Genomic DNA, 23,253 nt, shown 5'->3' with positions numbered 1-23,253 from the left:
GTCCCATTATTTTGCAGTATTAGGATTCCAGAAGCTGCTAGAAATAGTCATCTTATTAACATACCTACCAGCAATTCTAGTTTCTGGCCATGACTAAATAAGGCCTGTTTGTCTAATGTTTAGAATCGTAAACCAAGTCTTTTATTTCAAGAACAAAAACAAGGTAATTTGCCAGGTAGAGAAAAGCTGAGAAGATGGCTACCTTCTTATTACTAGTCCCCTCCTACACTCAGGGGTCGGTGAAGAGAACAGCATGGCTGAGAGCAAGAAAAAGCTTTACAGAGAAGGCTGGTGTTGACCGACAGCCCTGTGGGTATGGGGGATCATCTTTACTGAGTCACACTTCAGGGCAGCTTAGTTCCAGGGAGGCGTTCCCCTATGTCACCAGTCAGTCCTCCTTCTCCGCATGCTCCACACACAGCAGAACCAAACAGCATGTGTCTACAACAGAACATTTAAACAGGTCTAGTAACTGCCTTTGCTTCCGTGTGTTGCTAAAGGAAAGGAAAAAACCAAGAAAGCAATAAAACTGAATGACTCCTTTTGTAAGCCCACTATTTCTATCTCCAGGGAGCTGGCAGGAGCCTCTGCTAGGCCTCACTCCAACATCACCATCAGTGAGGAAAGGCAGTGGACAGGTTTGGTCACCTGTGCTGGAGTGGAAAAAAAACCAAACAGTTCAGGCCATAACTGGATTCTGGCACATTTTCAGGTCAGGTTAAAAGTGCCATCATGTGCACAGGAAGCAGGCGGAAGAGTTCTGTGAGGTTGGTGAAAGTCTGAACCCTCTGGGGAGGAACCTCCTGTGGAAAGATCAGGAGCTAGGGTGCTTCAAGGAAGGTGTTGGTTCGGAAGATGGAGGAGACGATCTTGCCGGTGGCATTGATGGTGCCCTCACTGTCTGAGCTGGACTCAGAGTCGCTACTCCCCGAGTAAGCACCCAAGCCTGGTAGGATGCCGATGCACACGGCCGCCGAGGGACAGTGAATGGAGGGGCCGCTCAGGGACGTGCTTCCCACAGACACACAGGACGAGGCCGCTGCAAACAAACAAAAAAAGAGGACTATTATTTCTTAACTATTAACTCTTGCCAAAGTGAGGGCCTGTCACCACAGGCCAGTACCATGCTGGGGCATTCCCCATAGATCCTATGGGGCCCCCAAATGGGGTTATGCAGTCAAGACTCTGTTTATCCTCATTTTACAAGAGGAAGTGAGACACTGAGAGGAGAAATAAGTTCTCAAGGATAACAGGCAAAGCCAGGACTTGAACCCCACAGCCTGCCTAAATGTTCTGGTCTCCTCTGTCTCAAGCTAAGAGGACAAATTCCTTGCAATGTTGCTTGTCCTGGTCTGACTGCCTTACAAGTCATAGTCTTACAGCCAGTTAGTTACACTCAGATCTAATATCTTTCTCACACCACACTTGACCAATATACCAGCCAGCACCAACACTAGCAGCAGCAGAACAACGCACTTTATTACCAAGGGCATTCTCCCAAGACGGGAACAAAAGCAATTTAGAAACTGATTAAATACAACCTTTGCTTTCTAATACTCTGTGGCTTTCACAATTGAGGACAATGAAGCCACACGGTCCAACACTTTTAAGACCATGTATAAATGACATACATAATTTCACCTCTTTTCTCCTGAGCAAGTCCAGTTATGCTGTCACTCCAATGACAGAAGGCCTCAAACTAGAAGGCTAAAAGATGACTCTCCATCCCTTTTTCCATCCTCATGTAAACACTAACAACCTCATTATCAACAACCTATATTATCTATTTCTTAACAGGGAAAGTTTATAGGCTAAAGTAGGAAACATTAAACCAAACCTGAGTCAAAAGTCAAAAGGGGCTGGGAGTGTGTCCTAGTCGTATAGTGCTTGCCTAAAACATGCATGAAGCCCCATGTTCAAGTCAAAAGCCAGAAGTGGTGCTGTGGCTCAAGGGGTAGACCAGTGCTAGCCTTGAGAAAGCCCAAAGAGGCCGGGAGTTTGGCCTAGTAGTAGAGCGCTTGCCTAGCATGCATGAAGCCCTGGGTTTGATTCCTTGGTATCACATACATAGAAAAAGGCAGAAGTGGCACTGTAGCTCAAGTGGCAGAGTGCTAGCTTTGAGCAAAAAGTATCTAAGGACAGTGTCAAGGCCCTGAGTTCAAGCCAAAGGACTAGCAAAAAAAAAAAGTCAAACGATACTAAAATGGCTGGGTACTGGAGGCTCATACTTATAATCTTACTCAGGAGGCTGAGATCTGAGAATGGTAGTTCAAAGCCAGCCCAAGCAGAAAAGTGCCCATGCGACTCTCATCTTCAATTAACCACTCAAAAACCAGAAGTGGCACTGTGGCTCTAAGTGGTTGAGTGAAAGAACTCAGGGGCACAGCCTAGGTCCTGGGTGCTGACAAAAAAAGAAAAAAAAGAAAGAAAAAAGATACTAAAGCATACTGAAGCTCACTGCAAAGTAAAGGATAGAGCTCCTTGTCACTGTCTCAGGCTGAGAAGTACAACCCTTCTAAAATTTGTTCTCAAAGCAATGTGTCTCAAGAAAATGCAAAAACGGCCAGGTAATGTAATCAGGGATGGACTGATTCACACATATAATCCCAGCTATTTAGGAGGCCAAGCAGGAAGATAATGATTAAAAATGGGGTAGGAATGGTGGCATGCTCCTCTCACCCAAGCTACTCTCAAGAGGCCAGTTCAGACAACAATAACAAAAAAAGACACCTTAACTGAAAAAGATTAAAAAGCTGAAGAGGGCTACAGGCATGGTTCAAGTGGTAGAGCACTTGCCTAACAAGCACAGGCCCTCTGAGTTCAAGCCTGAGTAGCATAGGAAAAAAAAAAGACTTATGAAAATATGTATTTTTCTCTGGTGACGGTAGCAAAAGGCTAAAAAAGTTATTATATGGGCCCGGGAGTTTGGCCTAGCGGTTAAAGTGCTTGACTAGCATGCACAAAGACCCGGGTTCGAGTCCTCGGTATCCCACATACACAACCAAGCCAGAAGTGGCAGAGACGAGACACAACCAAGCCGGAAAAGTGGCAGAGACAAGACTGCGACGGCGACAGAGAGCGAAAGAAGCGAGCTGAGCTGAAGTGAACAGAGCCCAACCGAGTGGTGGCTGGAGCGAGCGGGGCCGGAGCGTGCGGGAGCGAGCCGAGCCAGAGCCAGCGAGGCCGGAGCGAGCGGGGCCAGAGCGAGCAGAGCCAGGAGCAAGCGAGAGCTGGCCGGGCCGGAGCGAGCGGGGCCAGAGCAAGCCAGGGCCGGAGCGAGCCGGGCCAGGAGCGTGCGGGAGCGACCGGGCCGGAGCGAGCGGGGCCAGGAGCAGGGCCGGGCCGGAGCGAGCGGGGCCAAGAGCAAGCTGGAGCGAGCCGGGCGGAAGCAAGCGGGGCCAGAGCGAGCGGGCCGGAGCGAGCGGGGCCTGAGCTAGAAAGGGGGCCTAGCCGGCCGGAGCGAGCGGGGCCTGAGCTAGAAAGGGGGCCTAGCCGGGCCGGAGCGAGCGGGGCCGGAGCGAGCGGGGCCTGAGCTAGAAAGGGGGCCTAGCCGGCCGGAGCGAGCGGGGCCGGAGCGAGCGGGGCCTGAGCTAGAAAGGGGGCCTAGCCGGGCCGGGAGCGAGCGGGGCCGGAGCGAGCGGGGCCAGAAAGAGAAAGGGGCCAAAAAAAAAAAAAAAAAAAAAGTTATTATATGCCAGCTTAGTATAAGTGCTCATCTTTTCTGGATGCTTTGGAAAGGGAAAACAAGGAGAAAGAGGCTACAAAGGGATAAACAATGTTGAATCACGTACATGTAGAAAAGTAAAATAAGAACAGAAAACAATTGCAGAGACAGCAATGACAAGCATACAAAAGCAGAGGCAAATACTTGCAACACATCACAAAAGCTAATGGTTTTTTTTTATGATAAAAGTCCTTCCAATCTATAATCTGCAAGAAAAGTATGTAGGAAACATTCACAGTTCACAGAAAAAGAAGCATGAATTTTCACACAGAAACATAAACAATTTATTAGGAGGCAAAGTGTGAGGAAGCTAACTTGGTATGACTACAGGTCATTGAAATTTCAGTGACCTTCAAACATTAAGTGATGTTCATAAGAAGCATTCACTGCAGCATTGTGCACAGTAGCAGAAGGCTGGAGATAACCCAAAGGTCCATTAGTAAGTGGCAGGCTAGAGGCAATGTAATGGACTCTCCCTGGGGTAGGGTGTAGCTCAATAGCAATGTGCTTATTAGCACACTGAGACCCTGGGTGATTCCCAGCGCTGCAAAACAAAGAGTAAAGCCTTTATGTACCAGAATCACCTGTTCACCAAGATGATATGCTAAATGTAAAAAGCCAGAGGCAGAAAAGCATACATACATAATTTTTAGGGGGTGACGTATGCCTATACATAAGTATAACTATGTCTGACAAGAGCTTAAAAAAAAAAAAAAACTGGTAGCAATGGCAGGCTCAGTAGCTCACGCCTGTAATTCTAGCTACTCAGGAGGCTGAGATCTGAGGATCAAGGTTCAAAGCCAGCCCAGGCACTAAAAGTCTGTGAGCCTCTTATCTCCAATTAACCACCAGAAAACCGGAAGTGATGCCATGGTTCAAGGGGTAGGGTGGTAGCCTTGAGCTGAAGAGCTCTAGAGGGACAATGCCCAGGCTCAGAGTTCAACCCCTACGACTGACTGACAAAACAAAACAAAAGAAACAAAACCGGCAGCAACCACTACCAGGAGCAGGTGGTGGAGAACATGGAAAGCTAACTTTTTACTCCTAACTCTTGCCTGTGAGCTTATTATGTACCTCAATAACTGCAGAGCTCTGTAAGGCAAGGGCTCTTTGCCATTTCATCCCCAGGGCACACAACATGGGTCTGGCACACAGTAGGCCTGAATTCACAAAGTGTGAGAATACAAGAAAATATGCTTTTATTGCAAACTGCTAACTTGGGATGGGAAGGATAATGGCTCTTTCAAGTATAAGATACATCAGTTCTTCCTTTCTCTCTCATTACTTGAGCACTCACTGTATATTTTGCATCACGTATAGAATGATACTTTCTGTATTCTGGCAGAAAAATTCTAGCTGAGTAAGTGAAGAGGATAAGAACAAAAACCAATAAGTCCTGAGCACCTACGGAGGTCAAGTGCTGGCCTAGGAAAGAAAGAAGCCAGCTACAGAACTGCAAATGAGGAAATGGACCACTTGGTCTTGGAGGAGTTTCAGGAAAAGATTGGGAAGTTTAGTTATCCAGAAAGCTTCAAGAAAAAAAGACTAACTTTTGATGAATTACATTCCCAAAGTGTTAACTGTCCAAAAGAGAATAAAATGGTGCCCTCTGATCTTGCCCATTTGATGAAATTTCCTGCCAATTTCTGTATTTACTAGACTACAATATCATACCAAATTAACACAGAAAATTACAAATAGGAAATGTTCCTGAGAGTCGAGCAGATACGTGACTTGAGAGTAGAGGGGCCAACTGTGCATTCAAATACTCTGCTCAGGCTAGTCTTCGGCAGGGAAGTTAAGTGTCTGTCAGAAAATCTGCAGGGTTTACCTTCAGGTTATCTACTGTTGAGGTCATGTCTCTAAAGCAAGCTTTGGGGGCATTTACTTTGGCCCTTCCTCAACTAAGGAGGAGATTCCTTGCCCATCTTATGCTAAAAGGATGCAGGAGTAGGAAGAAGCATTTAGAATGACAATAATAATAATAATAACAGATCTGAAACACAAGTGTCTGCCTGGGATAATTCAAAGAGGCCACATTTAAAAAAAAAATTAACAGGACTTCCCAAGTATAAACTGAAATAACCTTTTCCATATAGTTCTAAGAAACAATTTCTAAGGAACAATTCTAGTTCTAAGTATTTAACCTGATAGTTCAGTTTTCATGTGTATAAAAATTATGCATGTGAGAGGTTATTACTGAAATCCCAGAATAGGGAAACAAATCTTATCAATTAAAAAATGAGATATATTGGGAGGGAGATTTTAGAAAAAAATGGGATATATTTCAGTACAATACGATACAGCCTTAAAAATTTTTCTCCACGTTGGGCTAGGAATGTGGCTTAGTGGTAGAGTGCTTGCTTAGCATGCCTGAAGCCATGAGTTCAATTCCTCACTACCACATAAACAGAAGAAGCCTGAAGTGGCTCTGTGGCTCAAGTGGTAGAGTGTTAGCCTTGAGTAAAAGAAGCTCAAAGACAGTGCCCAGGTCCTGAGTTCAAGCCCCAGAACTGGCAAAAAAAGAAAAGAAAAATGTTCTCCATGTGTATTTATACAATATAGTAACAAGTGAATTAATACAAAAGTTAAAATACATTCATAATGAGTAGAGATATAAAATCAATGTATGAAGTATTCTTACCAAAATATCAACTCAAAGTAGTCAAGTTCCTAGATTTAATTCCCATTTTTCAGGAAAACAGGATATAAAGGAACACTACAGTGAAATCTCAAATATAGGATACCCCTCAGAACAAAGACCCATTTACTTTGCAAATAACTTAAAAGTAAGAAAAGCTAGACACCAGTAGCTCACATCTGTAACCATAGCTACTCAGTAGGCTGAGATCTGAGAGCCCTCACATAGTTAGTCAACCTAAGCAGGAAAGTCTGTAAGACTCCTATTTCCAATTAACCATCAAAAAGCTGAAGCAGAGCCATGGCTCAAGTAGTAGAGTGCTAGCCTTGAGCAGAAAAGCTGAGGAATAGTGTCCAGGACCAGAGTTCTAGTGCACATTCACACATACATACACACACACACACATACACATTCATATTCATGTAAGAGCAACATTTCCAACTCAATACAAGATTCCAAAAATCTCTTTCAAAACTGTAGCTGTTATTTTGGCAGACTGATGAACTGATTTTAAGATGGATATAGAAACAACTCTGAAAAAGAATAAATTGAAGGACTCATACTTCCCGATTTAAAAAGTTAACTACAAAGTGACTATGAACAAGACTAGTATTGGCATAAGGGCAGATGTAAAGATCAACAGAATAGAAAAGAGAACCAAGAAATGAATCTGTATATTTATGGGTCAACGAACTTCAACCAGGAGGCCATGACAGTTCAGTGCAGGAAAGAACGTTGGTCTCAATGCTCCCATAGGATGACACTGGACCCTTCACGCCAAATACCTCCATTCCCCAGAATGAATCAAAGACAGCTGAAATTCTTTTAGGAACACAGGCATAGACCATTTTAATTTTGAATTAGGTAGTGGTTTCTTAGATATGATACCCAAAGTATAAAAAAAGACGTCATTAGCTAAAACTAAAAACTTATGTTTCAAAGGGCATTATGATGAAAGTGAAAATATGTGCAATAATCTATCTGATAAATGTCTGACATTCAAAATATGTAAAGAACTTGAAGGCTGGATAGATGTTTTCCCAAAGAAAAACATAAAAATGGCAAAGAGACACATGGTGGTTAAGGTAATTGGTCATTAGAAAGATGCAAATCCAAACCACAATGAATTTGTGACAAAAATCATCCTGGGTGATAGATAGTGGTAGAGGGCTTGCCTAGCATGCACCAAGCCCTGAGTTTGATTTCTCACTACCACTGGATGTAGTGCGGTGGCTCAACTGGTAGAGCGCTAGCCTTGAGGAAGCTCAAGGACAGTGGCCAGGCCTTGAGTTCAAGCTCAGGACTGGCCAAAAAAAAAAATCACCTCCAGTATAAAAGAAACTACCCATAAGGATGGAATAATTTAAAAAAAAATAATTTTAAAGAAGAGAAAGGCAAGCATTGGCAAGGATGTCAAAAGAGATCAGAAGCTTCATATGCTATTGGTACAATGAAAAAATAGTGTACCAACTTTGGAAAGTAATAATTTCCTAAAAAATTAAATATACAATTATCACATGGTCCAAGACTAAAAATAGTTGTCTAAACAAAAACCTGAGACTATTCATAGCAGCATAATTTATATTAGCCAAAAACCCTCCATGACCAAAGTAATGGACAAACACAATGTATACATTATATAAATAGGCATCATGCAGTCACCAGTATATACTACTTCATACTACAACATGGATGAATGTTGAAAATACATCAACTTAAAAGAAGCCAAACACATAGGACACATATTACGTGATTACCCTGATATGAAATGGCCAAGAAAGGCAAATCCACAAAGCAAGCTGATTAGTGGTTGCCAGTAACTAAGAAGAGGGCATAGAGAGCATCCTGTGAAGAAGTAAAGGTTTTCTGCCTGTTGAAAATGTTTTGGAATTAGATAATAACTGTGATGATTGAACAACCTTGTCAACACACTAAAAATCACTGAACAGTATTCTTTAAGAGGATGAGTTGTATCCCAGTAACTTTAAAACAAAAACGTTATGAGACAAATACAGAGGCTGGCCCTTCCTTGAATCTTGATTTAAAAACCAAAACCAAAACAAAACAAAAACTAATTTGTCAATCAAGCCAGGTGGAGTAGTACTTCACTTGTATTTCTACCACTCAAGAGGCTGAGGAGGGCTGCATTCTTGAAGCCTGCCAAGGCTAAGAGACCGTATTTCCCAAATAGATAAACTAGGAAAATAACTACTAACTTGACGTTTGATAATTACTGTGATTATTATAGATATGGCCATGGTATTACAATTGTTAAAGAAACTAACTTACTTTTTAGAAATATGTATTAAAGAATTATGAAATGATTTCTGGGATTTGTCACAAAACACTATACTTGGGAAGGTGTAAGCAAAACATTGGATACATATTACAAACCTTTATGGACTCAGTGGTAAAGCACATGCATAAGGTCCTCAGTTCAACCTTGCACCACACATACACATACAAATATACATACCTATATGTATACATATGTATGTATGAAATGCTGATGGTAGGATAAAGGGGTTCTTTATATTGTTATTTCAACTTCTGAAACTGTTTCAAGTTATCTATAATAAAACAGAGGATGTCTTCTTTTTGGTGGTACTGGAGTTTGAACTCAGCATCATGCTGGCACAGCAGAAGCTCTACCTCTTTAGTCTCAATTCCAGCCCTTTTTTGCTTTATTTTCCAATAGGGTCATACAATTTTGCCAGAGCTGGCCTAGCACCACAATCTTCCACCTATAGCATCACAGGTATATGCTGCCACACCTATAGTTTACCGAGATGGGTCTTGCTAACTTTTTTGACCGGGCTGGTCTCAAACCACAATTGTCCAGGTCTCTACCTCCCAAATAGGTAGGATTAGACATGAGCCACCATACCCAGGAAGTACATATATATTTTGTACACACACAGAATAGGTCTGGATGGGTACATAAGAAATATATACTTCTTTCTTGTGGAAAAGAACTGTATTGAAGACAGTGTTGGTGGAAGAGAGGCTCTTCACTCATTTTTTTAAAAGCAGATTCTAGAGCAGAAAGATAAAAGCAACAGCCCACCACCACTGGTACTCTATGGGTCATTTAACAAAAAAATTTTTTTGAGATAAAAGAATGTAAGCCCTGTTTTTCAGATGACCTGCTAAGTTTAATAGAATCAATTCCAGACCAAAACCAGACTTGAATTTCTAATCCAGCCTCTAAGAACATTCCCTTTCATTTACTTGGTGCCACTTGATATAGCAGCATATTCATCACATGAAAGTCACTAGCAAAGCAAGTGTACTCCTGGGCAGTATATTACACTTCTAGGCTCAATCCAGCCATCCGCAGGAGTCAGGCATTCTACTTTCTATGGTACCAAGCCAGGTGAAATCAAGAATCTTGACATTTGGCAGAGAAAGAGACAAAGCCTTTGTGAGTAGAAGCCATCTGACCAGAGCTTTGTAAGCACTCCAAGGATGGCAACTGTCATTTACCAGATCTCCCGATAGATCAGGTATAAATCTTGCCTGGTATAAAAGTTTGGTAAGCTAAGTTTAGAAGGGCTTATATGAAAACAGGAATGCACTAATTTACAGATGCAATGATTCCAAGTTCCTCCCCAAGCTTCACAAGTTGCATGAGTAAAAGAAAAAGGAAGGTGCTGCCTACCTTGGCTCTTCTCATCTGGGTCAGGGTCCGGTTTCAGTCTTTTCACACTGTTGCCACTCTCTGAGCTGTAACAAAAATATGGCAACCTCAGCTATGACCAATCTTAAGGATCAAAACTTTGGGAGTCAGGGGCTCTAGAAACATTGTATGAGTCATGGGCAGCCTCGGGGAACTGGAATATCTGAAATGGAAAGCCTTTATTTGGGTTTCTAATCAAAGTTTACTTCTGCTGAAGGGCCTACCACAAGCAGGAAACCAAGTAAGCAAGTTCTTGGGGTTGGTAGTACACCAGGCTTTATCCCTAATATAGCACCGCCCTTTATCCTGATTGGTCAGAAATTACGTTCATAATCTTGCGATTGGCTAGTTTGAAATGGTTTCAACGTTTATGTGAGCAATCAACCAAAACCAGAACACCTGGCCAAAACTTGTCAGAAAAACCATTCTTACTCAGCTGGTGCTCTACTGCTTGAGCTATGCCTCCAGCCTCTAGAACAATTCTTATAACAGGAGTGACTTAACTAAAATACCTTCTTGTAAGATGGTGGCTACCCTTAAAAAGGCAGTGCTGGTTGGGCCCAGGTGGATCACACCTATATACTAGCTAATTAAGAGGCTTAGATCTAAGGATGGCAATTCAAAGCCAGCCCCAGGCAAACAAATCCAAGACTCCAATTAACCAGAAAAAAAGATGCAAGTGGAGACAAGACATAAGTCGTAGAATGCCAGGCATGAATGAGTGAAAAAGCCAAATGAGAGTAGGAGACCCAGAGTTCAAGAGGCACGCCCGCGCGCGCACGCGCGCGCACACACACGCACACGCACACACACACAAAGATGTACATACAAGCCACAATGTAATTAAGTATCAGTAATGCATGATGAATAGCATATCTCACAGCTTTTAAGACACCAATGAAGGTGTTAAAATGTGGGAGAAGGAAATGGGGTTTTTTTTAGAACCATTGAAATATGGTTATTTCAACACAGAAATTTTAAAATGTATTTCTCAATTATTCCTGAACCTAAGTCACATGGGAAATTTTTAGAAGGAAATATAAAACTTGTATTCAATAAAAGCGGAGGAAATTTTGTAGCAATGGAACTTATAACTAAAAATGAATGAACTACTTATCCAACAGTTATCTATACCAACAAAGCAAAAATCCCTTTGAAGAAGGCATGAAATAGGTGCTGACGCCAGGCTTCCTACACACATGAACAGCTTCAGATCTTTACCAGGCACCAGAATCACAATCAAGACTCCCACCTTTCAAATTAGTATACCAGAATGTATAAAGCCTGGGAATCCACATTCTTAAATTCACAGGCAAATCTAATAAACCCACGACAGAGATTATTGGGAATTCCTGCCCCAAGAGGCAAATATATTACTTTGTTCTTACAAAGCAACATTAAATGATGTAGTTTCAAAACCCAAAAGGGTTTCTATGCAGGTCACCAAATAGCAGAGCACTTCTAAGGTGATTAAAGTAAGGGAGATAGTTAAAATATTGACTTGGTACCAGCAAGGACAAGAGCACCACCAAGAAGTGTCTACCTGAAGAACTCTTCCTTGGCACAATCTAGTAAAACTACCCAGGTCTGTGTGGCAATTTGCATGAGTTCTTGAGAAGAGTGACTAATAGCTAAGGGCCCTTTTCAGGCTACTCATCCTCCCCTCGCCTCTGCTGTACCACAAGGACATTTTACATGTAGGCAATGTTCTTAGGAACATCTGTAGCAGATGGATGGTGTGCTAAACCGCAAGATTGCATCAATACACTCCTTTCAAAACACATGGCTGGCTGCCAATATGCCATATTGATTTTCCTAATAGACTACACTTACACTTAACATCATTTTGCTCATGGTCTGGTTGGTCCAACTGATTCAGTCACTCTGTGCCATTTTAGGACTTGAAAAGGGAGGAGGAACATGACAAAGAAGTTATCAAAATCTCTGGGTAGTACTACCACCCCCACATCAATCAAACTGAGCCACAGCCAGTTCAGTAACCCTGTCACAGCTGCCACATTGTTTCAGTGTCTTTGAAGCAGCTGCTTATTGCTTGGGATGTTCTCTTGTTTATCAAAGCCTTAGTATCCTATCCAATCAGCAACTTTTCTTTTTGTCAGCTGTGGGGCTTGAACTCAGGGCCGAATGTGTTCCTCAGCCTCTTGGTGCTCATGGTTACCGTTCTACCACTAGACACAACGCCACAATACCACTTCTGGTTTTTTGATGGTTAACTTGAGATAAGAGGCTCACAGACTTTCCTGCTTGGGTTGGCTCTGAACTGCTATCCTCAGATTTCAGCCTCTTGGGTAGTTAAGATTACAGGTGTGAGCACTGGAGCCAGGCTTTTTTTCACTTTTGAAAAAAACAAACTATAAGTAGTCTAAGACTATGTGTAGTCAGTTATACAACACACACACAGAGACACAGTCTCTACATAGTCTAAGCTATCCTGGAACTCACAATCCTCCTGCCTGAGACTCCTCAGGGCTGCGATTATAAACATGCCATTATACTATAGCTGGCTTCAAGTATCATATTGTGAATGCTATCCCTAGCTAGAGCTCACCCCCCTACCCACCCAGCAGAATGCAATCTTCTTCATTGTACTTGTTACCCTCTACAGAGTCCTAGACTCAAACACACTGCCTCGTGTGTCTAAAAACAGGCTCAAATACTGAGCTCCTGCTCAGTATTGACAAAACAGTGTCAATTGTCAGGCTTCCCATTTGTATGACAGGAATTATAATAATCCATAGTAAAGTTTATCATAAGGGGAAGAGCATTCACAGGAAGCAAGAGTAGCTTATGACGTTAACCTTTTGTGCGAGATACCATTTCACAAGGGGAGTTAACAGGGGATATGGCCAGAGGGAGGTTCACTGTGTGAGTGCTGGCTGACCTCTTATGCTTCACAGCTCCTGCCAACAGCTTCGCCTGGGAGAACTTGTTCTTGGTTTCTATGGGTTTCACAGCCAGCTTCTTCTCCATTTCTTTCTTATTTTCTGTGGTATTACCCACCTTGTTAAGATTACTGTGAGTTACAGGTTAAGGATTAAACTACACAAAGGAAGCCACAAGGCCATGGTACACTGAGGACAAGTATAATCTACTAGCCCCTCTAAACCATCACATTTAGTCTATTTATACAAGTAATTTAAAAACAAAACAAAACAACTAAAAACTCTTTGCCTCTTTATTCTGCAGGTCAAATTCAGCTGATTTGACCCAAGGAAGATAACATAATCAAACCCAAGATAACATATGGAAACAGCATTTCCTCTCATTCAAAATGACAATCTAAGTATAGCTAGAAACCCAACTGTCACTGATAACATGGTCAAGATCATGCCTGAAGGAAAGGGGGGACTGGGCACAATGTCCTCATGACTGCAGTGGCCCTCCACCACACTCCTACTGCTCTCCTGTAAGAATACAAGCAGCACCAAACTACTACTCTGCCCCAGGGCCTATTTAAAGCTCTCTTAAGTTGATTTCAATGAGGGAAGGAATTGTATGCAAACAGGCCCTTGAGAAGAGAAGAGAAGAAAAGAGAAGAAAAGAGAAGAGGGGAGGGGAACAGAAGGGGGAGGGGGCGGAAGGAGGATGGGGCAGAAGGGGGAAGGGGGAGGGAAGCAGGGATGTTGCTCAAGTGGTAGAATGCTGGGATTGAACACAGAAAACTCAGAAACACAGCCCAGGACCAGAGTTCAAGCCCTAGGAACACACACACACACACACACACACACACACACACACACACACACACACAGACACACACAGAAAAAGAAAAAAAGCATAAACAGAGCACATGAAACCCCTCATTTTTCATGTTTGGATCCAATCTCAGGTGCACAGGGTCAGATAATTGCTGTTCTTTTCACCAGCCCCTCATCTCTCACCACCACCCCACCCCTGAACCATCCTTTACATTCTTTTGCACATTTCTTAGACAGCACCTAAGAAGTCAGTGTGGTACAAGTTGCCATTGTGCATTACTGGAACAACAGTGACATCTAGTGACCAAGAAACCTGAAAGCAGCCCAAAGCAGCAAGAGACATCAGTTGAGATTGTCAGTCTCATATTTTCCAACAAAAAACAATGGCATTGGTCCAATGAAGCATTTTTTTTAATTTTATATAAATTTTATAAAAATTTAAAAAATTGTATATAACGTGAAAATGGAACTATATAATATGTATCTACGACAATAAACTCTCAGCTTAATTTTAATTTTGTTCTTAATTATATTGATATGCCAGGGATTTTATATAGAGATCCCATTCTTGAATACTTATTTGTTAAACCTGACATTTGAAATATGATGTAAAAAAAAAACGATGTTAATAAAATCTTTTAAAAAAAATAAAAATACAGGGCCGGGAGTTTGGCCTAGTAGTAGAGTACTTGCCTAGCATGCACGAAGACCTGGGTTCAATTCCTCGGTACCACATACATAGAAAAAAGTTGGAAGTGGTGCTGTTGCGCCAGTGTAGAGCTCTAGCCTTGAGAAAGTCCAATGACAGTGCTAAGGCCCTGAGCTCAAGCCCTGAGCTCAAGCCCAGGACTGGCAATAAATAAATAAATAAATAAATTAATTAATTAAAAATACAAAAAAATGGAATTACATACATTGAGGGGTTGAGTAGGGATGGGAAAGATAGGAGAGAATAATGAAAGGGGTAACACTGATCAAGATACAGTGTGCTCACAAATTGACATGTTGATTTGAAACCTCTACTTAAGGGTAATTGTTTTTAAATGAAAATTTTTAAAGGTATTATATAATACTGTTAAGCGTTAAGTTAGCATGAGAAAAAAACAACAATATCTGTTCTATTTACATGGCACAAACTACATCTTATTCATATTCAGTGGTATCATATTACAAAATGTATCATGAGGGTGGAGGTCAGTGGTAAAGTGCCCACCTAGCATGTGACAGGAAGCCCTGGGTTTCATCCCTAGTACTACAAAAAATAAAAAATAAAATAAAATATATCTTGTTACAATGAACAAAAGCAAGAGCCAGATCCTAATCTAGAGATCTAATAAACAAATGTCTGATCCTTCCACTACTATCTCCATACTTCTCTGGCTATTTACGTGTTTGGGAATGGAAGCCTTGCTGTTCTTCAGCTTTTCTAAACAGGCAGAACTTTTCAGTTACCTTTGGAGTCTCTTCAATGCTGTACTGAAATGTTACAGAACAGCAAAGTGTTTGTTCTTTCTTTCCACTGAGTTGAAAACTGAAGGGCTTCTCACATTCACAGCCCAGCTACCCAACATGTCCTTTGGGAGACATTCTGTCCTATTTGCTAGACTGCCAACCTAAAACAAGACAAAATTCAACTGAGAAATGTAATTAGTGTATTCCCTCTGAAGAAAAAGCTGAAAACATGTATCTGCCTATCTCTATAAATGTCAGCATTTAATACTTATTCTGGGGTCCATCAGGGTAGGCAGGAATGAAGGGGGTGTAGAAGACTGAATCAATGCTTCAAATAAGAGAGGTGTAACTTAGACCAACAACTATGTTCACATTGCACCTAAATGCTATGACAAATTGACTGTGAGCCAGGACTTCTGTGTTGCCAGATCAGAGCTATACGGAATTCCAGGGACTCTGTCTACACCTGTCCCATCCTTTCCTTCTCTCTTTTCTTTTCTTTCTTCCCTCTCTTTTTCTTTTCTTTCTTTTTTTTTCTTTTTTTTTTTTTTGTCAGTTGTGCAGCTTAGACTCTGGGCCTGGGTGCTGTCCCTGAGCTCTTCAGCTCAAGGCTACCACCTACCCCTGGAGCCACAGCCCTGGTTAATTGGAGAGAAGAGTCTCATGGACTTTTGTTCCTTAGGCTGACTTTGAACCACGATCCTCAGATCTCAGCCTCCCAAGTAGCTAGAATTACAGGCATGAGCCACTGCGCCTGGCTTCTTCCCTTTCTTTTTCTTTCATTTCCTTCCTTCCTCCTCCTTCCCCTTTTTGTTGGTCGACTGTGGGACTTGAACTCAAGGACTAGGCATTGTCCCTGAGCTTCTTTTGCTCAAGGCTAGAGCTCTAGCACTTTGAGCCATAGATCCTCTTGTAGCTTTCTGGTGGTTAACTGGGAATAACAGGCTCACAGACTTTCCTGCTCTGACTGGCTTTGAACTGTGCTGTTCTTCAGATCTCAACCTTCTGAGTAGCTAGGATTACAAGTCTTAATTTCTTTCTGTGATAGGATCTTAGTATGTAATCCAGGCTGCCCTTCATGATCCTCTAACCTTAGTCTCCTGAGTGCTGGAATTACAGGCATGCACCACACTTAGCTCCTTCCTAACTACGAAATCTCTTACGTACTCCTAGGCATGAAAATGCCAACTAACACACATAGCCACACATGATGAATACCTTAGAGAGAATACCTTAAAGGAAAGCCTATTCAAACATAGTAGTAATAATGAGGCTATTCACCCTGTAAGTTTGCAATAGTTAGGATAACCATATCAGTGTGTCCTGCTAGTCACCTGCTCACATACTTACTGAGAACCTACTATACCAGGCACTACGTAAATCAATAGTGACCAAGTCCTTGATCTAGCTCCAAGTCCCGGCTCTGATGGATTTTCAGATAGTAACTAATGCCATTTTAAAAACTATATTACAGAGCTGAGGCCACAGCCCAGTGGTATGGCAAGTGCACAGCATGCATAAAGGCCTGGTCTATCCCCCAGCATAAAGAAAAAAGTTGTAACAGACAACAGTGGTGTGGGGACAATTGAAATTGGGTACGTGGGGGAAGAGTCTGAGGAGTGGTAAGCTGAGACCTGAGTGCCATGAAATGTTAGGAAGAACATTACAGACAAGGAAACAGCTTGAGGTCTTGAGCTAGAATCAAACTCAATATAACTGGAAGACTAGAGGAATGGAATACAGATAACATGAAGAAGAGTGGTTTGAACACACAAGAGTGGTGGCTAGCTTAAATCATGTGGTATGCAATGAAGAGGTAACTTCAGGATTGGTGAAAAGTGGTTGCCTAGAATACAGGAGGTCCTGGATTCAATCACCAGTATGGGGGAGGGGAAAAAAGGACTGTAGACAAGTATAAAAGAAGTCAGTGTTTCAAGTAAGTGACATGATGTCATGCCAAATAAGAAAGTTCTTTTTGTTTTCCAAGGAACAGATTGTAAGAAGATGAAAGTAGAAACAGAAACTATATGGTCACAGAGTACATAATTACTGCCATGACAGGAGACATAGCAAGAATTAGACTTTGAGTTCATTTTGATAGGAATTTTTAGGTCAGGCAGCTGGAAGTGTAACAGCACTAGTTACTCAGACTAGAGACTAGAAAGACCATAAAGAGACTGCAGTGGAGGGCAGTAAGGAGGGAAGAGGTATATGGCCTTGAACTGAGAATTCTGATTCATCCAAGTTACATTTGCCTATTAAGACATTCAGGCTGGACCTGATGATGCATATCTGAAATGTCAGGGCTTGAGGCAGGAGAAAAGTAACAGGAGATCCTGTCTGAAGTGATTGTTGCTCTCTCAGGTCTTCTATGGGGACAAAGCACACCATACCAGGAGAAAAGCCTCACAGAGAAAAGAGATATTCTGAAAGTCAATTTTTTTTCAATAAATAATTTTCATCATTTCAAGAAACACTAATACATACAGCCTGAAAAAATAGAGTGTAGTTGTAAAACATGTCCTTCTTAAACTCAGAAGCAGTTTCTCTCTGGATGAGGTTGACTGAATAGCCCATCTGTCTCTCTTATACCACATGGCAAGAATACCCTGCTCTGATTTTAAGCATTTATGCCTTCAGTTAATCCTTAAGGATGTGAATTTTTTATTATGATAGACTCCACAAATGACTACTATTCATTCATTCAGTGGCAGGTACCCATGTTGAAAGAGACTGTGGACGTCACCACATGGAAAGTGGTACTTGATAGGTTTCCCAGAGTACAAAGGATATTCTGTATTCCTTCAGTTCTTTCAGTTCTTCTTCTCTTCGCTGCTTTTCTATTAGTTCCTGCTGCCGAGAAACCTCATCAAGGAAGTTGGTCTCATCTTCATCTAAGCCTCTTACCATGTTCTCTGAGGAAATAATTAAACAAAGAACACTGTGCAGGCTAAGGAGCAAATACAGTCTTTTCTGACTTTTCTTTTCTCCTTCCTAAAAAACAGCAAGTCTTTAGAGGTTTAGAAAATAGAACTTTTAAACACCATGGTTTTTGGATAAATAACACAGTATAAAATTAAGACATTTCTCCCATTACTAGATATTTACAGGTATTAGTAGAGAATTGAAATGGTATCTTGAGCTCTAAACAAAAATGTTCAGTGTGCTATCGAAGGCAGAGGACTGTCTCTTTTCAACCAAATGAGCATCTGGAGACTAGGTAATCAAGACAATTCCACTGCTGATTAGAAGAGTGTTGCATGAGGCAAAAGTGCATCAAAAGGCCCAGTGGAGTCCCCCAACTGTGCATTTGCTGAAGCTTACTGAATTTGAACTGTTCCTCATACTCCTGCTGCTTCCTGTCCTTCTGCTCCTGTAGCCGTTCATATAGAGACCGGGGGTCATAAACCTCCTCTGGACATTCTGAAAGGAAAATGAGGAGAAGAAAGGTAAGGGGAAAAGATAAGATACTACAGAATCATATCATATTATTTTGGAATTGCACAGACATCAAGTCTCAACAACTAAGGCGATAATAAAAATTGCACAAAGTCCCTTCCCTTTGCACCTGAGACAAGCAGTTCGCAAAGCCACTTGTCAATGTCAACAAGGCCCATGGCCTGAGACAGCTCAATGGATGTGCAGCCGACCAGACTGTCCACACAAACCATGGATCCACCTTCAAGGAACATACAGACTGGCAGAATCTGGAGGCTGTGTGGTGGAGAGCATTCTGGTTCTACCATGGAAGCCTTACACAGGCTGCTTCACTCTCTGGGCTGGGGTTCTCATCTCTAAAGTGAGGACAATTAGCACCTCCTTGGCAGGCTTGTTGAGAGGTTAAGATCATTACATTGAATGTTCAGCTATAGGCCTACACACCTTCTGGATCTTCAGGTTTTCGAACTTTCTCCCATTCTTCTTGCCTCCTTTTGCGCCGTTCATCTAGTTCTGCCTCAGACACAAACCTCTTTTTGATGACAAGGTTACCATCATCTCCTCCATCCATAATGGGACAATCTACATAAAGAGGAGAGAGAGGAAAGGGAGAGAAGAGATAAGGGAGAGAAATGGAAAGAAGAGAGAGGAGAGGAGAGAGACAGAGAGGAGAGGAGAAAGGAGAGATAGGACACAGAGAAAGAGACTACAATTAAAATTCCAAAGAGAAACAAGATTCAGCTCTGACTCACCCAAAATAGTCATTTAAATTTTTCTTCCAGTTTAAAACTGAAAAAAAATTTCTTAGTATTTTTTTTCTAGGTCATTGATGACCACACATATTTCACACTGTTTTAATTTACCAAGTATTTTTTGTTTTGTTTTTGCTGGCCATGAGTCTGGGCCTGGGCTCCGTCTCTGAGCTTATTTTTACTCAAGGCTAGCACTCTACCATTTGAGCCACAGCACAGCACTTGAACCACAGCACAACTCCTGGCTTTTTTCTGAGTAGATTATTGGAGATGAGTCTCACAGACTTTCTTGCCCAAGCTGGCTTCAAACCACAATCCTCAGATCTCAGCCTCCTGCATAGCTAGGATTACAAGTGTGACCCACCACAGCCTGGCTATCAGGTAGGGTTTTTTTGTTTGTTTGTTTGTTTTTTTATTAATATCATTCCATCTACACAGTCAGTGAGAATTTGGAGTAATTCTCATTACCTAGTATTCCACAATAAACCTTACACCGCAGTTCTCTCTATCTCTATATTCTAGATAAAGTGGCCTCCTCGGTATCCTATCTTCTCCCTAGTTCTTACCCAACTTTAATTTCTATATCTTTTTTTTGGGGGGGGGCGCGATACTGGGATTTGAACTCAGGAGTGAAGTTCACTAGGCAGGCATTCTACAGCCGGGCCATATCTTTTCTGCACTGATCATTTATATTCTTTTGCAAGTACTAGAACTTAGGGCCTTACACTCACTTGGCTGGCTTGCTCAGTTCTGCCACTTGAATCATGTCTCCAGCCCAGTATTCTACTAGTTATTTTGGAGATGGAGTCTCATAAACTTTCATGCCTAGGCTGGTTTCAAACCATGATCCTCCAGATCTCAGCCCCTTGAATGACTGTGAGCTACCAGCATCTGGCTTGCACTGAAAATTTCTCTGTCTCCCTCTGCTTCTCTGTCTCTCTCTCTATATGGATTGAGTATATCCAACACCACATATACCAGTGTGAATACACCACACACACGTACATATACATACACACATATTGGGTTGAGTATAAGCCTTCTTGTTAGAAAATACTGTATAAATTATATATATTATATTCTATATATATTATGCATATATAAATATAATGTATGTATGTATGTATGTATGTTGTGAGGCTTGAACTCAGGGCCTAGGGGCTGTCCCTGAGCTTTTTTGTTATCACTTTGAGCCACAGCATCACTTCTGATTTTCTTGTCTGGACTGGCTTTGAACCATGATCCTCAGATTTTAGCCTCCTAAGTAGCTAGGATTATAGGCGTGAGCCACTAGAACCTGGCTTACATTGGATATTTTTGATAGGGTCTCTCTTTTTGCCCAGGCCCTTGCCTAGACTGATTCTACCTACTTTACACATTCTTGTCATATTATCCTCTCAATCTCAACATCCCAAGTAGCTGGGATTATAGGTCTGAGTCTCTGGCACCCAGTTTTCTTTCTTTCTTCTTTTCTTCCTTCCTGTTCCTCTCTTCCCCCCCCCCCCACCCCAAATCCTGGGGCTTGAACTCAGGGCCTCGGCACTGTCCTTGAGCTTTCTCAAGGCTAGTACTCTACCACTTGAGACAAAGCACCACTTCTGGCCTTTTCTGCATATATGTGGTACTGAGGACCTGAACCCAGGGCTTTGTGCATGTAAGATAAGCATTTTACCACTAGGCCACACTCCTGCCCCCAACTATCTTCATTTTTACCTGATCTTGTTTCCAGCGAGATTCAGGTGAAGAACCTTAGGTACTCAAAGAGACTTAGTGATGGGGTCCAGTCTGTAGAGTGAAAAATGCCAGGCCTAGAGGTACACAAACCATAAAAGGAGAAAGTAAGACTAGAAGAATCTGGATCTCCCAACCTCTAGTATAAGCTGACTCCTTATATTTGGCTTGACTCTCCTGTTAATGTACATTTGCGACACTTAATAGTCAATCTTCAGCTCTTTTCTTATTGCCTCAACAACCTCAACTATGTTATGCATTTTTTTTGGGGGGAGGGGATGAGAGAGCTGGGGTTTAAACCCCATGCTTGCTAAGCATGCCACTTACCCAGCCTTTTTTGCTTTTGTTAATTTTTGGTTAGGGTCTCATGTTTTTGCTGAAGCAATCCTGGACCAAATCCTCTTTTCCATGCCTCTCAAGTGGCTGAATGTACTTCCATCATACCTAAGATATTTTTGTTAAGGTGGAGGTCACACTAACATTTTGCCTGGACTGGTCTCAAACTGTAGTCCTCCAGATCTCACTCACTTCATGCATATCTTGATGTAGAAGATTGCCAAATCTCTTCTCTCTATACATATACCTGAACCTTGCTCCAGGGAAGAGGGAGAATGAAATAGAAGAGTATGTATTGCTCTTTTTACAGTAAACCTCTCTCATGGGAGAGTGACCAAGACGCATTGTCCACATAAACAGATGTGTCAAATTGAACCTTTTTAGGTAACTATTTGAAGGTAATTTTTTAAAAAAGAAAATGAGGGCTGGGAGTTTGGCCTAATAGTAGAGTGCTTGCCTAGCATGCACGAAGACCCGGAATTGATTCCTCGTTACCACATACATAGAAAAAAAGCCAGAAGTGGTGCTGAGGCTCAAGTGGTAGAGCTCTAGCCTTCAGAAAGTCCAAGGACAGTGCTCAGGCCCTGAGCTCAATCCCAGGACTGGCAAAAAAAAAAAAAAAAAAGAATGAGTAATTTTCCTTTTTCATATCAATTCCCATTTGCTTTTGGAATTCACCCTCTACTCAGATATGCTATATTATTTATAATAATATTCTCTAACAAGGAGGCATATACTCAATCCAAAGTTCAAATGCCTCTAACAAGAAGAACAAAGTGTACTAAGACTAATTTGTCTGCTACCACAAAAACAGAATTCAAAAATATTCTCTCCCCTCAACTTCAAGCTCTAATTTATGGCTGGCACTCTACTACTTGAACCATGTCTCTGGTTCCAGCTTTTTCCTGGGTAGCTGGAAGAAAGAGTGTCTCAAACTTTTCTGCCTGGTTTGACTCTGAACTTCAATCCTCAGATCTCAGTACTCTGAGTAGCTAGGATTAAAGGCATGAGACACTGGTTCTTGGTTCATGTGGCGTACACTTAAAAAAAAAATGTGCTAAAATAGCCACACACACGTGGATACTTTCTCTTTACAGATAAAGTTGAGGCCTAGCCTATAATCCTAGCTACTCAGGAGGCTGAGACTTGAGGATCATAGTTCAAAGCCAGGCCAGGCGTGAAAGTCCATGAGACTCTTATCTCCAATTAACCACTAGAAAACTGGAAGTGACACTGTGGCTCAAGTGGTACAGCGGCAGCCTTGTGCTGAAGAGCTCAGGGACAGTGCCCAGGCCCAGAGTTCAGAATTCATAACCCATGACCAAAAAAAAAAAAAAAAAAAGTTGAAACCTAGAAAAGTTAGGTTATTTGGGTGAGATAAAGGTGGTAAATGACTTGAGCTGAAATTCAAATCCAGGCTATGTAGAATATTCACACTCTTATCTACTTAAACATCCTCTTCCCTAGAAACCTTGTTCTTCCTACATCAGATCCCTTTGCCAAGAATGCTCACAAAACATTTTTATCCAGGAAAGAAAGAAGTGGAAGCTAGAACAACAAATCCAAACATTCAGAATAAGAAAAATTATCTCTGTCTGAATCCTACTATTGAGGTTCTAGTTCACTGAATCAACTATGAAAGAGAACTGGAAAACTACTCAAGAGAAAACAATCAACCGCCAGAAGCTTTTGTTCCTACCTAAGGCCCAGTCTGGACATCTCTGATGTAGTAGTACTTAATGTCTTACTATAAGACTTACTATAAAAGCAGAATTGTTCAG

General features: G+C 41.7%; 1 protein-coding gene across 8 annotated transcripts in view; it reads right to left on the bottom strand.

Annotated features, from left to right (window-relative positions):
* Positions 1–118: 118 nt before the first annotated feature.
* Positions 119–23,253, bottom strand: part of Psme3ip1 (proteasome activator subunit 3 interacting protein 1) — a 35,516-nt gene continuing 12,381 nt past the window's right edge. For 4 of the 8 annotated variants that reach the window (XM_090357595.1, XM_090357596.1, XM_090357594.1 and 1 more), the window contains exons 2-8: positions 21,119–21,213; positions 19,098–19,235; positions 18,540–18,638; positions 18,009–18,130; positions 12,947–13,080; positions 10,027–10,091; positions 119–1,039 (exon numbers count right to left, since the gene is read on the bottom strand). In XM_090357595.1, coding sequence (XP_090213721.1) covers positions 822–1,039; positions 10,027–10,091; positions 12,947–13,080; positions 18,009–18,130; positions 18,540–18,638; positions 19,098–19,224 — 765 coding nt within the window. In that variant the 5' untranslated portion in view covers positions 19,225–19,235; positions 21,119–21,213 and the 3' untranslated portion in view covers positions 119–821. Of the gene's footprint in view, positions 1,040–10,026; positions 10,092–12,946; positions 13,081–18,008; positions 18,131–18,539; positions 18,639–19,097; positions 19,236–21,118; positions 21,214–21,463; positions 21,482–23,253 lie in introns of those variants that run through there. The other 4 variants (XM_090357600.1, XM_090357599.1, XM_090357601.1 and 1 more) reach the window with 2 other exon arrangements.

Source organism: Megascapheus bottae, chromosome 24 (genome assembly GCF_031878675.1).
Source record: "Megascapheus bottae isolate mThoBot1 chromosome 24, mThoBot2.hap1, whole genome shotgun sequence".
Lineage (NCBI taxonomy): Eukaryota > Metazoa > Chordata > Mammalia > Rodentia > Geomyidae > Megascapheus > Megascapheus bottae.
This window is presented reverse-complemented; position numbering and strand designations above follow the sequence as displayed.